General features: G+C 37.2%; 2 protein-coding genes across 6 annotated transcripts in view; one reads left to right on the plus strand and one right to left on the minus strand.

Moving 5' to 3' along the window:
- The window catches only part of LOC132201903 (mucin-2), a 31,934-nt gene extending 28,600 nt beyond the window's left edge, over window positions 1-3,334 (minus strand). For all 5 annotated transcript variants that reach the window (XM_059628454.1, XM_059628456.1, XM_059628455.1 and 2 more), the window contains exon 1: window positions 3,145-3,334. In XM_059628454.1, coding sequence (XP_059484437.1) covers window positions 3,145-3,190 — 46 coding nt within the window. In that variant the 5' untranslated portion in view covers window positions 3,191-3,334. The remainder of the gene's footprint in view (window positions 1-3,144) is intronic.
- Window positions 3,335-11,559: 8,225 nt separating this feature from the next.
- Window positions 11,560-13,450, plus strand: LOC132200190 (mitochondrial E3 ubiquitin protein ligase 1-like). The gene is made up of 6 exons (XM_059625453.1): window positions 11,560-11,778; window positions 11,856-12,039; window positions 12,097-12,290; window positions 12,349-12,617; window positions 12,910-13,103; window positions 13,164-13,450. Exons 2-6 carry the CDS (start codon window positions 11,923-11,925, stop codon window positions 13,398-13,400), a joined length of 1,011 nt encoding a protein of 336 aa, XP_059481436.1. The 5' UTR covers window positions 11,560-11,778; window positions 11,856-11,922; the 3' UTR covers window positions 13,401-13,450.
- The last annotated feature ends 95 nt before the right edge of the window (window positions 13,451-13,545 follow it).

Genomic DNA, 13,545 nt, shown 5'->3' on the forward strand with positions numbered 1-13,545 from the left:
ACCTGAAAAAAAAGCGAAACAATGGCGAAGCAAGGTCGAGAGCATTCGGCGCCGGACAAAAGACCAAACAATATTTGTTCTGAACATAAAGTGCACTCAGGTTGCGTAACGCATTTCAGATTTTCATCTCTTGGCAGCTCTAAGGAAAATATTTCACAATTCCCTTTTAAAAACAAAACTAGTACCGATTTGAGTTCATTTTGTGACCCAAATTCATCAACAACACCTCGTAAAAAGTTGTGTTAATTAGAAGTAAATTGCCGGCGTTAAAGTGTCCCCTACGCTCAAACGGAAACCGCTACTTTTCGTCGCCATAGGAACTCAGGCGTAAAAATTCAATTAGAAGCCTTTCTTCTTTATCCCGCGGACCAAGACAACTAAAGAACAAAAGCAAATAAAATGGCAAATTTATTTATAGAATTAAATCAGAGACCTTCCTCGTTGACCTTTGGCGAGATTATTTTGGGAGATTCTTACTAAAACAAAAAATTATTCATCTCACGACGTAAACTTCAACCTCGAATTTTCAAAAAGGAAACTGCACAAACTTAGAAAAAAATACGGCCTTTGATCGAAATTAGCCTCACAGAATTTGCAAATTTCAACCTTTGGCGTGTCGGTTTTCAGGAGAGGCCGTGCAAGTGCACAGCTTCCTGCGTGTGCACCGACCTTGCCCCTTTTCAGACGAAATTAACCGCGAGAGATGAGCTACTGCAAGTGAATAACCTCGATTCGCGCGCGGCGCTAGAAACCTCGTTCGTCTCACTTTTGCTCGGCAGCTGGACGAAAGAGAGAGAGAGAGAAAGAACCTTCGAAAGAGGAGGCGGCGTGGTTTCTTCGCATCGTCTCATCTTCGTTTCCAGCAGAGTGAGCATTAGGCAAATTACGATCGAATAAATAAACTCTCGGATTTCACGCGCGTTCAAATCTCCGCGGGGGACTCCAGAAGCACATAAATCACGCGTTTAGAAATTCATGACCCGGTCAACATTTGCATTAATTCCATTTTCTAAATGCTTCTCATTTAAAAACACCAAAAATAAAATAATAATTTTGAAAATAAAATAAAATTTGATGTTTGTTGAAATGTGTATAATTTATAAAAAAAGTTAAAATCTCAAATAAACTATCTCTTAAAATTTTAAAGGTTTTCCCATTCAAGTTAATTTGAAACAACCTTCTCTTTCCTTTTATTTTCTTTTCAAACAATGAAGTGCACGTGTTCCAAATTGTGGTTTTATAGGCGTCAAAGCGACACCTCCCGAGATTTTGTCACCTGACAAGTTTACGTACAAGTAGAAAAGATCGGTTTGAGCGATTCGGGGGTCGAAACAATAGGAAGTGCCGCGCTCTGTTAACCGCCGCGTTAGAGATAAAACACGTTTTTAGTGGCTCGTCATTCATTTAAGTGTTGCCGCGAGCCGGAATCAAATCGTGCAAGTGCGCGTGAAACGGCAGAAAATGGACCTGCAGAGAGAAAGAAAGAAAGAGAGAGAAAGCAAATTCATATGCACTTCTCCGAAGAAAGAGAGAGACCGGCGTATTGATTTTGTGCGATTGTTTCTTTAAAGCGAGTGTCACTCTCGTCAGGAGGGAAATTGAAATTGGCCTGGTTTGAACGAAAACCGCATTTGCATTTTGAACTGCAGACTTTCCCAGCAGCGATTGTTGACGCTGACCTGCCGCTTTGAGTTCCTCTTGTGATAATTTCTCGTTTGTAGACGTGTTATGTAAAAATTGATCTCGGCCCCGCAAGTGAAACGTGGTGAATTGGGGCAGTAAGGCACGTTCGATTTCGCCAAGGGCTGTAGGCCAAAACCAACAACGACCGGCCGGCCACTCGCGCCCGCCAACCTTGTATTCGCAACGCTTTTGCAACAAATTTTTTGGTCAGGGTTGCATTGCGGGAAGGAAAGAGTGGAAAAGTAACGGAAACTCCCGTGACTCAAAGGCAATCGAGATTTGAACTTTCTTTAAAGGAAACTGATGGAGTGCAGAAAACACAAACCGCAAGAGCAGAAAAAAAATATAGCAACCACTGGCATGAGAACTGGAACGAGCCAGAAAGGGAACGTTTTGGATAATTAAATAGATATTGCAGATATTGCTTATACTGATATAAAAATTTATCAGCACGTGTATCCAAGATGCAGATAAGAATTTATAATTTTTTTCCTATTTTGAAAATATTAATCTAAAGAAATTTAGCAAGATTAACGAATTAAAACAAAAAAATAGTACAGGTTATTAAATTTTTTTTTTAAATTTCCAGATTAGATATTTGAATCTTGGAAGCTAAATTTTGTCTATACCGGCTCATAAAAAAACTATGCCATGGTTTTTAGACAATTTGAAACTTTCAGCTCTTATTCTCAATCAAATCACGGGCGGACCGCGTGACAATTATTAGACTCGAATTTGCATTTAGGCCGCGATTAAGTTTTGTGTGTGACTTAATGCGGAGCAAATCAAGCGCGTGCAGAAAAAGCCTTTCACTCTCTTGTATTCTTTGAATTACATTACCAGAGTACAATCTGCATAGAGGCGCGCACGTGTGCAGCAGGTGCCTTTGAATAATATTTGTAATGAGGCGGCAGAGAAAAAAACCCCAAAAGAACTCCATATGGAGAATTACGCAATTTCAAACGCTGGAATTTTTAGAAGGATGTATTAATTAAAAAAGTTTTACTTTCGTCTCTCAATCGAGCAGAGGCGAGGAAACAACTTTTTCTGCGTTCAACTGGAGCGATCGGAGAACTGGGGCAAATAAAAATTGTGCGCCAGCCAACAACTTCAAATCGGCTCTTTCTCTTTCGTTCGAGAGACGTGTAAACGCGTGAGTTACAATTTGCACTTTCCATAATTCTGCAGATCACATAAATATATTAAAGAAGAGGTGTGTTTTGGGCAAACACTCTTGACCAAACTGCACTCATATGTTTGCTCTCTTCAAAGATCGAACAAATTCCTCTCGAGGCAAAAACAAACAAACGACTCTTTGTCAACCTGTCAAATTCGACGCCTTTCAATTGGGACACAATTTTCTGTTTGAATTGTTGGAAAAAAAATGATTGAAAAAGATTCATTAAAAATAAATGAAGAAAACTTTGTTCTTGATATTAAGGTGAATTTTTTTTTACTCACCGGCAGTAGCGAAGATGAGGGCGGCGAAAAGAGCGAATTTAGCCATGGCGGTTGTTGCGGGGGTGGCTGCTAGGTTGGACAGGGGTGCGCGTGGGCACCGGCCGCTGACACTCGCTGCTGTGCTGCTGCACCAAACGAACGCACCAACTGCAGCCGCTCTCCACGGCCAACTGAGTGGTTCGACTCAACTCTTTCCTCTCCTCGGTCTCAGACCTGCCCTTCTCTCGCGGAGTCGCGCGCGCCGAATCCCTCCGCAGCCACTCACTTTCCGACCTTGGCTCCTGCGCTGCCTCATTACATATTACGCCCAATGTTACACACGTTCCAATTCTGCACTTTTTCAACTCTTCCTGCACACTTCACGGAAAAAATTCAAGGCACTTTCCCGGCACTTCTGCCACTTTGTTTCAATTGAAAATAATTCCGGCTAATTCTACATGTTTGAATAATACTGCAAAAAAATTTGCATAAAATATAAAATTCCCATGAAACCTTTCTTAGCATTGAAAATCACTTAAGTGTTTGCGGTGAAAAATGCAGATAATTTTATTCATAAAAATTCTACCTAATAAAATTCAAAATCAAAACCCTCTCACAAAACTTCCTAATCCATTTACATCGTATCTATCTATCTATCTGTCTTATCATAATATTACTCTTTTGTACATTAGCATTCATGCGGATCACCAAAATTATAAATTTAAAATGCCAGCAAATAAATAAGCTATCATTTTCAAATATAGTCCAGCCAATGCTGCGGATGGGGTCTTTTTGATCTCTAAATTTTGGCAAAATCTTTGCTAGTGGATGTTGGTGGTGCCATTTTGTCTAAAAATTTTCCTTTCTTTCCAACAATAAATTATTTTTCAATAATTAAAAAATTGAGTGCATACATTTATGTTACAAATTTAAAAATTATAAAAATAACATTAGAAATTATAAATAAATAGCGTTGATTAGTAATAAAATTTCCCTACCTCTTTAAACAAGAAACAATACATGATGTGGTTCTACTTTTTGAGTATTTTTTTTTTATATACAAAATATCATGATGAAAAAATCTCTTATTTAAATTTTGGGATTTTCAATTGTTGAATAAATTTTCGTCCATTACTTAGAAACACCCTTTCTCTCTTTGAGTAGATGGTCTCACGCGATAATTGGAGGTGTATTTTTATTCCTCATTATTATTGTTTTATCTTCAGCCAAGAATCTGTTTGATTGACCCGGGCACGGCGCGAGCATATTACATTTACACTCTGCTCCATTATCGGCATGCAAATCGCAAACTAATCGCAGCACTCGATCTTGCAGTGAACGTTTCATTTTTTCTTCTCTCCACTTTTGTTCGAGGCTGTGATAATTAAGTATAAACGTTTATTATTTGCTGTGCTCTAGCTGCCTGCAGGGGCACGCCGAGAAGCAATTCGATCCAAATTATTGCACACACACGGTTAATAATGCAATTTTCCTTTCGCGGCTGCACGACCGATAATCGCGAAAAATAAGATTTCATATATGTATTATTGTATTCGCGCGAAAGGAAACGCCCGCATACTGCACATTATTCAACTCGTGGTCGCGGGTGAAATAAAAAAAAACCTTGCAGATTATTGGTTGCAAAATTACTGACCAATTTTATTTACAGTCCAACAGCTGGCATCCCTTTTTTATGGTCTTGATACAGTCATCTAATTAATTAAAAGAATGGACTAATTTTGAACCAGGATGTTGATTTGCTCACTGCCCTTTGATTAAGTGGAAATTGTAATGCTCACTTGAAGTTGAGCAAAAGTTTGTGCGTGTGAAATGCAAAGAGGATGAATGCGTCTGTCTTAGGACGCCTTGATCGTGGCAGCGGCAAATTTATTTTATTGCAGCAACGCACAGACGAAGGCTGCGGGAAGGTGAAATACCAAAGAAAAACTCATCACGGCGCCAAACAGCAAAATTCCCTGCAGCTACTTTTTCTTACTCTGCACCGCGGCTATTCACTCGCTGAAGATTTCAATCTTTGGGAATTTTGCCTCACGTTCCTTTTTACAGTTACAATACTTGTTATTACTTATTCACTTCATGCCGTTATACGATTTGCCAGATTTTATTATTTAAACAAAACTGAAGTGATTTGAAGTAACTAAAATTTGAACCAATTTAATGATTATCATTATTACAAATACGAAGTTCGTTTCAAATGAAGTTTATTAATATACGGAGAGTGACGGAGAGAAAAATTAAAAAAAACATACTGGGATAGAATTTAAAAGTTTGCGACAAAAATAAAATAAATATGAATTTTTATCGGTGATGCTTCTTGATTTAATTAAATTAATTCAGTAGATAAACTTGAAATTTTACAGTAAATAATATTAATAGTCCATTTAATTATATTTAAAACATTTAAAACATCAAAATCATTCAATTTTGGTAAATTTTAATGTAATTTTGTGTACAAGGAACTCAAAATCTTGAATTGTTTGGTCCTGTATTGATGTAATAATGATTCAGTTTCAATTAGAGATTCTAATTAAACTAAATTAATTCAAAGTTGTCAACCTGTTCTAAAAATGTTTGATTACATAAGACAAATTGAATGTGTATTGTATTATGTATTGAATAAATGATTCTTTTCGCCGATAGAGATCAAGCTGAGCGAGCGCGTATTGTACTTTTGTGGAGCAGAAGAAAGCGGCCGGCGAAAAAGGGGCCTGGGGGCGTGGGTGGACCCTTTCGCAGCCCTGACCCCCGACCAGACCTTTGGCAAATCAGAAAGAAAGAAATGCAGCAGCTCTCGTTTCATCACGTTTTTCTCTTAGCCGCGACAGAGCAAGGTCGCTTCGCTTTTCTTGACCAAACAAAAAGATCTGAAAAGTGGTGCAATTCTCTCTCTCTCTCACCTCAACCTTGGGGTGAAAACACGCGGCACGATCGCACACACACTTCATGCAACCCACCCGCACGTCGTCTCGCGGAAAATCAAATGAAAATCTGCGTGAGTCGTCCATATATAGATAGAATGTAATCCTGTATTGGCGTTGAAAGAAAACACTTCAGCACTCGATTGAAATTACAAACCATCAATCAGAATCTTTTAATCATAATTTTATGCATTTTATTGTTAGTTACACTTCACAGTCGATACAAAAATTTTAAAATAGATTTTTTTTAATTTTAATTATTTGATCATATGTATTTAAAGTTGGATATTTAAAAAAAAAATAGCTCTAGAAGTTGGCCAATAATAGTAATTGAAATTTTTACTAGGTCGGAGCTAGATTTATTATTTTGTATGAAGAGCAACAGTCGAAATAGGCGAGATTTCAAAATGCGCGTGAGATCGAGATGAAACCACTTCTGGTTGATACTATCTTTTGTTTATTGCACGTTCAATTAATTGGTAGATCGCGGACAAATGTCACAACTACTAGGCTTTTTATTTATTACCCTGTCCACGCGGGTTATGGAAACGGAGTTTCAGAACAATAAATTTTAATTAAGACGAGTAAATAATTTTAAACTTATTTCATTCCCGCGTGACAGACAATTATTTGGTTCAGAAACTTCGGTATTTGAAAAACTAGCATTCAACCACTTAATCTTTCAGTTTTTTAAGCTTAGTTGAAAAATTTCTTTATAAATAGAATAAATTTCCCATTTATTCTGTAAAAATAAATATATTTAATAATCGCAAGTACAAGGACCAAATACTCTAATATTTTTTATTTTAATATTGGCTAAAAAGATTGGAAACAAGAGGTGTTGCTCCAACTTTCGATTTTTTAAACTTCAATTATAAAAATGAATTCAGAATTTTCTCAACCCAGTAGCTATAAAAATCAATGAACAAAAAAACTTTTATTTCACCCAGCAGCAATTTCAGGTGTGCCCATTACTTCTTTGCCGTTAAATTTAATTCTGTAGCATTCCACGCCATGACATAAGAATTCATTGGTTTGTTCTCCGAGCAAATATCGATTTGCTAAAGTTAATTACGTTACGTGACCCGAACACTCCTGCTTTTTTCGTAACAAGCGGCGGCGGCGAGTGTGTGTTTCGCTGCTGACTTTGTTAAAAACCGCCCACCTACGAGTAAGAGAGAAAGAGACCATTTCACTCTCCACTTATGTATGTAACTCGAAAGCCGCGCCTCGCTCGATAATCGCAAGGAAAAAAGTGTATTGACTATTGAGAGAGAATGTGCCGCCGCCGGGATTCAAATCTGAGCCACTTCCCGTCCTGCCGATTGCATAACTTCCTCCACCGCTGCAAAACGCGAGAAATTTCAAACAACTCAAAACTGATAATTTCGATCACTGCACGAAGGAAATTTTAAGAAACAAATTTTTTAAGCTCCTTTGGTCAATATATGTAATAAAATATGAATTACATCGGACAATTAAATTATAAAATAAAGTATTAACAAACATTTGTCCATATTTCTGATGAAAAAAAATTTGATTTGAAATAAGTTAATATTTACAAAAATTAAGATAAAAGGAAATTTGCGTCTTTTTATTATAAATCTCTTACTAAATTTAAGTATGCAACAAGCCAATAACACAAGTCGATCGTGGTAAAGAAATATTTATTAAGCAATATCTACCAAAATTATTTCCTTCAATTTACATAGTTTTTCTTTCTGTCTCTTATTTTTGTTGAGCTTGTAATTTTTTAACTTGCAAATAATTTGTTTGGGTAGAAGATGCTCTTAATTATGTAAATATTGATAAACATAAATCACGATTTTTCATGAAAGTAAAGTCAATTAAAAAACTCATTTTTGGGGGTCGAGTTCCTTGACCAATGTGGAGATTTGAATTCCTGCAAAAATTAGCCAAATTTTGGCAAGTGTCGATTATTTTATTTTTATTATTCTTCATCCGCTGGTGAAGAATGCTGAGAATTTTGTACATTATAAATATACGCGATCTGATTTGTTCATCTATGCGTGAAATACGCGTGTGTGTATTTGTGTTTGGTGTGTTGGAGAAGGAAAGGGAAGTAAAAGCTGCTGGTCGGAAGAAAGAAAGTGTCACCTTTTGCGAGCGAGCGAGCGAACGCGGCGCCGCATGCATGACAATCAGCAAATCTTTAACGAATCGCGGGCGAAGGTGTGAAAATATTTGACACAAACTTAATTTGCATTGCAAGAAGAAATCCGGCTCAAATCGGCGATTTATGTTGGACGTGACTGGCCAAATGTCGAGGGGTCTTTCAAATTAATTGTTTTCGCAATAGGTGAGATTTAATTTATAATATACTTAATATGCTAGATCCTGTTTGTGACGCAACTTTTAGCCCATAGGTGCATTTCTTGAAGGACTAAAGTAGAATATTATTGGAGTAGTGGGTGTCGGGTGTGCGCACGTGCTTATCAGCTGCAATACGGCGTGTATTGAGTTCACAATCACAAAAAGAACAAGAAGCAATAATTGCTGGAGAACGGCTGGAAAGATCGAGTGAAAAAGAACGGTGTCAAGAACACACACCAATAAAGCTCATGTCAATAGTAGTGTTCTTATTTTGTGCACTGAAATATTTTGTTCAAATTTGTAATACATATGCAGCTTAATTATATCGATTCTTTGCCATATTTTTAAATACTTTATGAATTGTAAATTATATTTTATTTTACCTGAAGAATAAAATGAATCTTACCGGGAATTTAATTGGTTGAGTGAACAAATCTATCCCTTGATTGATTTTTTTTGTCTTTCAATCTCGCGGATCAGCAGATTAATTAATGCGTGATTAATCAAGCGTAAAAGCTCTAAAAACTTTTACTTTATAATCTTTCTTTGCTTGCACACGCGTAAATTCCTATTGAGAAACTTGCGTGAGTGACAATGACTTTTTTTGAATAAAAATCCTATTGCAAAATCAGAGAAGAAATTAATAAAAACACATTATTAGTTTGTTTCTATTATTAATGGGAGAACTTGTTGCTAGAAGACTCTAATTAATTGCATTTCTCATTTCTCGCGTGCCTCTTGGGAAATTGTGACAAATTGCTCAGCGTCGGCGGTGAAGGGCAAATTTTTTCAAGAGAAATGCGGGTGTTCTTAGAGCACATTGTTTCCGCTATTTCTGCAACGGTCGAGAGGAATGCACCAGAGATATTATTTGTTTGATTAAAATTTTAAAGACCTATTAAAAAATTTTAAAACTCTGTCATCAAATTTAATAATTAAATTTTATATTATAAAAATTTGGTGTTCATTTTTACACTGAGATTTATAGCATCTGATAGCTTCATTTCATGAAAAACTCAATCTTGCACTGCTTTTGGCAAGTTGGATTATTTCTAAAACTTCAACTTTTAACAAAAATTTATGAAAACATTTCATTTTAAATTTAAATCGAAGCTCTTGGATATATATTTTTAAACGAAAGGAACAAGAATTTTGTTTGTTGCAAAATTGTCTAAAATTATTGTTTAAAAAACTCATATTTAACACAATCATGGGAATTCTGGTAAATTTGATCCTTTGTTATTAGGATTCACTCTGAAAACAAATCAAGATTGATGTGTTAATTTTGCAAAATCTGCAGATTCCGTGGAGGTGGAAAAAAAATGGATCGTCTCGGATTGCGGCGGTGGTCGCAACGAGATGAAAATTGAGTTGCAAGGCCGAGGTCGGACGCAATTTCGTCAGACCAGAAAAATATATTTTGTTTCGATCTGGGCTCGCGGCCGCAAATAATTTGGAATCGCCACGCCCGGAGCTGAAAATTATGAGACGCCCGTCCGCCCGCTGCCATCAATAAATAAAAATGTTTTTCCCACAATTCGATCCGCAGCAAGTTTGCGAAATTGAATCCGAATAAAAAACAGTTTGCGCGATTTATTGTTATCGCGTCGCCCTAAATTTGAATCAAAAATAAAACCAAAGCCAGCAGCAAATAAAAAATCATCGTTCTTCCTCTAAGCCTGCTCTAAGCTAAACGGGTTATAATTTTTTTTGTCGTTTGCCGCAGTTGCATAACAGCAGGGGAGTTGTATTCGCTTGTGGTATAATATTCTTTGTGAATAATCATTGTTGTTCTCTTTGTGCTTGCAAACGTCAAGATGGGAGATTGGCAGGAAAGTAAACAGGCTCTCGAGTTTTTTCACTTGCTGGGTAAGAAACAAAGGTGGCAAGTTTAATAATAGTAATTTGGCTGGCGTGCGCGGGCAAAGGTGAGCCGAGAGACAAAGCCTGGTACAGAATCAATCAGTCATAACGAGAGCAAGGCTGCGCACGACTCGATCTCTCGCTCCTTTTCGAATCGCGCTACGACAAAAACGCCAACTAAACACATCTCGCAACAAACAAAATATTGTACTTTATTTGTGCACTTGAATTTCAGCCATTTACATTTTTAGTTTTAGAGACTAATTTAGATATTTATAAATTGACTGGAGAAATATTTAATTTAGAAAATATTTATTAGAGATTATTCAAATTCATTTTTAATTTGTTTCCTTTTAATACAAGAAAAATTAGGGCTCATAGAATGGAAAATAAGTCTGCAGTAAGTCTGGAAATAAGTTGCATTGCACGGTCACAGCACAGTCATAATACGGCAAAAGTAAAACTCGCTAGGCAGCACGTGGCGCGCGAGAGTTCCGCGGGTTGCATAATAAAAGTTAACAAGTAATAGATTTGGCGACAAATAAATTGACGCCACCAAACTATGAATGCCAAAAGATTTTTATTATAATCATAAACCTCGAAAATGAACTGAATGCAGTATTTTTTAAATTTCATAAAAGTATCAATCGGTATCAATTAGGACGATCTGCTCCATAATTCTACGCTTTTCTTATTTTATTTTTTTCCCTAAAATTTTGTCATATATATTGAGACGATGGAATGGCTTGGAACAGGGGAAAAAAATCCAAACTTGGCCTACAGCCTAATTTATCTGCTGCTATTTTCTGTTATTCGAGAATATATTAAAATTCTGTATTACTTTCATGGCCAAAAAAACATAATATTATGAGAATGAAATCTAAATTTAAAAAAAATATAGTTATTTTGCAGATTAAATTTAAAAAAAAAATATAGTTATTTTGCAGGGGACTCTGATTGGGCTCCTATTCTAACACAAAATAATGTCACGAACACAAAATAATAGATCCGATAGGCCATAGGGTTTCATGATGATTTAAAACTATTTTGTCACAGCAATATGTAATGTAATAATCTAACACTTTGCTGCTTTGAGTAAATTATACTCTGCATTTTCAAGAGTATTAATAATTTATTATTGTCTTTCTTTGATTAATACTTAGTTTGCGAAAATGTATTATATTCAATTATACATTATTATAAATAATTCTGAAACCCTGTTTGCGTAAAATTGCATTCGGTTTTGCTGTAACGCTAAAAACCCCCACTCTCCCCCGGCGCATGACGTCACACTCTTAACTCCATCATCTGTTTTGAATGATCAAAACCAAAACAATCCCATAATTTTTGGCTTGTTCCGGCTTATTCCTTATTCTTCCAACTTTCTGGGAGTTGGAAGGTATTACCCTTAATTAGAACAGCCATTATCTCATAGTTTAAAAATTCGAGAATTCACATTAATGACCAGTTTATGACCAGCAGAAGGTAAAACGTGGGGTCCCCGCAAATCTCGATTTGCGTAAGTGTAAAATATTTATTCCTCCTCTTTCCTCTTTATTACAATAATTTTATTTCATGTTGCCATTTTCTTGTCAGAATTAAGTCGGATTATGGCTGCGAGCTGCGAATCATCGTGCTGAAGTTTGAGGTCGGACAAGCCAGGATGATCAACTGGTCGGACTATGGCAAGGAGCTGCTGCTGCTCACCGTGGACACGTTCGTCGTGGCGTGTGCATGGAAATGGTACCGCAACAGCAGTAAGGCCGTCGCCGCCCTTGACGTGAGTTTCCTCTTAAATTCATAAACTTATTCTTAATCATTTGTTATCAAAACAAAGGCGCCTGTGATCACAGACCACAAAGGCCTGGAATACTGGCTGAGTGAAGGCGGGGGCAAGTGGGCCGTGGTGCAGGGCTTCGTTGAGCCCATTGGGCCCGTCATCCACAGCTTCAATGACAAGTCTGTCAAGGGCGTCATCCAGAGGCTCAAAGTCAAGGAATATGTCACTTCGAGGAGCACCGCTGGCTTCTGGTTAGCAACTTTTTTTTTACTTTTCTTTTTTATTTAATTCAAATTTGTGAAAATTCAGGCAGGACGGAGAACGGGTAATTGCAGACACGTCAAACGTGGTGCCCTTTGGGGTCAGGGTGGGCAAGAGTCTGGTCGAGATGGAAGAGCCTGTGGAGGCGGCAGCCCTCAGTTTGCGCACGGTCGCCTCTGAGTTCAGCCAGAAGTCTTCAGGCTTCCTAGACCAGCTGTGGAGCTTCCTCGTTGGAACTAGACACCGGGGCATCCAGTCGACTGAGGAAATGCTCCTCGTTGGAACTAAAATCTCTGCCTGTGGTCCCATTGCTAAGGGTAATTTTAAAATAAGATTGGTCTTCATATATTTCATTTAAAATTAGAAAATTGTGCACATTTTAGATTTTTCAAGTTCAAACTTTAAAGTTGATTTTGAATAGTTGAACATACAATTTTTCTCTCTATATACTTTATTAAAAAAAGATTATATTTGAAAAAGTTTTGATTCATTGAAGTTAGTTGAAGAATTTGTATTTATTTTATTCATCTGAAGTTCAAATAATATTTTCCAAATATTTTCTTACTTTATTATTATTATTTTAATTAATTTCTTTTTTTCTGTGTGCAGACAAAACGCTGAGCCCTGTGAATGGCGCCTCGATGCGCCCATACATCTTGACAGAACTGACCGTGTCTGAATTGAGCAAGAAGCTCAAGGTCAGCAAGCGTTGGTCTGTGGTGCTGCTGCTGGTGGCCAGCTTTGCAGGCGCCCTTGTTGTCAGCTACACCCTGCGGAGAGCCTTTGAGAATCACCGAGCCAAGGTTAATATTTTCACCCCTAAATTTTGTCTTCTTAGAGCTACAATGAATAAAATCTCCTAGGCTGCTGAGGACGAGCGAAGACGGCGGCGCTTTGAGACAAAGCGACTGGAGGAGAAGCGGCGAGCAGAGCAATCAGACCAGTCGACCGCCTGCATTATTTGCGACAACCCTCGGGAGGTCATTCTGCTGCCATGTGGCCACATCTGCCTCTGTTTCGACTGCAGCAAAAGTATCAACAACCTCTGCCCTATTTGCCGCGCCCATGTCGAAACTATCACCGAGTACTTTATTTCGTAGCGTGCACTTAATTCAAAACTTGATTTTTTTTTCTTTCGTTCTCTCTCCCTGGTGATTAATTATCCTAAATTAAATGCTGAATTAAAAAAAAAATCAAGTTTATTTAGTGACAAAAAGTGTTGTGTTTTTTCAAATTCTATAAAAA

This window comes from Neocloeon triangulifer, unplaced genomic scaffold, assembly GCF_031216515.1.
Source record: "Neocloeon triangulifer isolate White Clay Creek 2 clone unplaced genomic scaffold, ASM3121651v1 ptg000014l, whole genome shotgun sequence".
Classification (NCBI taxonomy): domain Eukaryota; kingdom Metazoa; phylum Arthropoda; class Insecta; order Ephemeroptera; family Baetidae; genus Neocloeon; species Neocloeon triangulifer.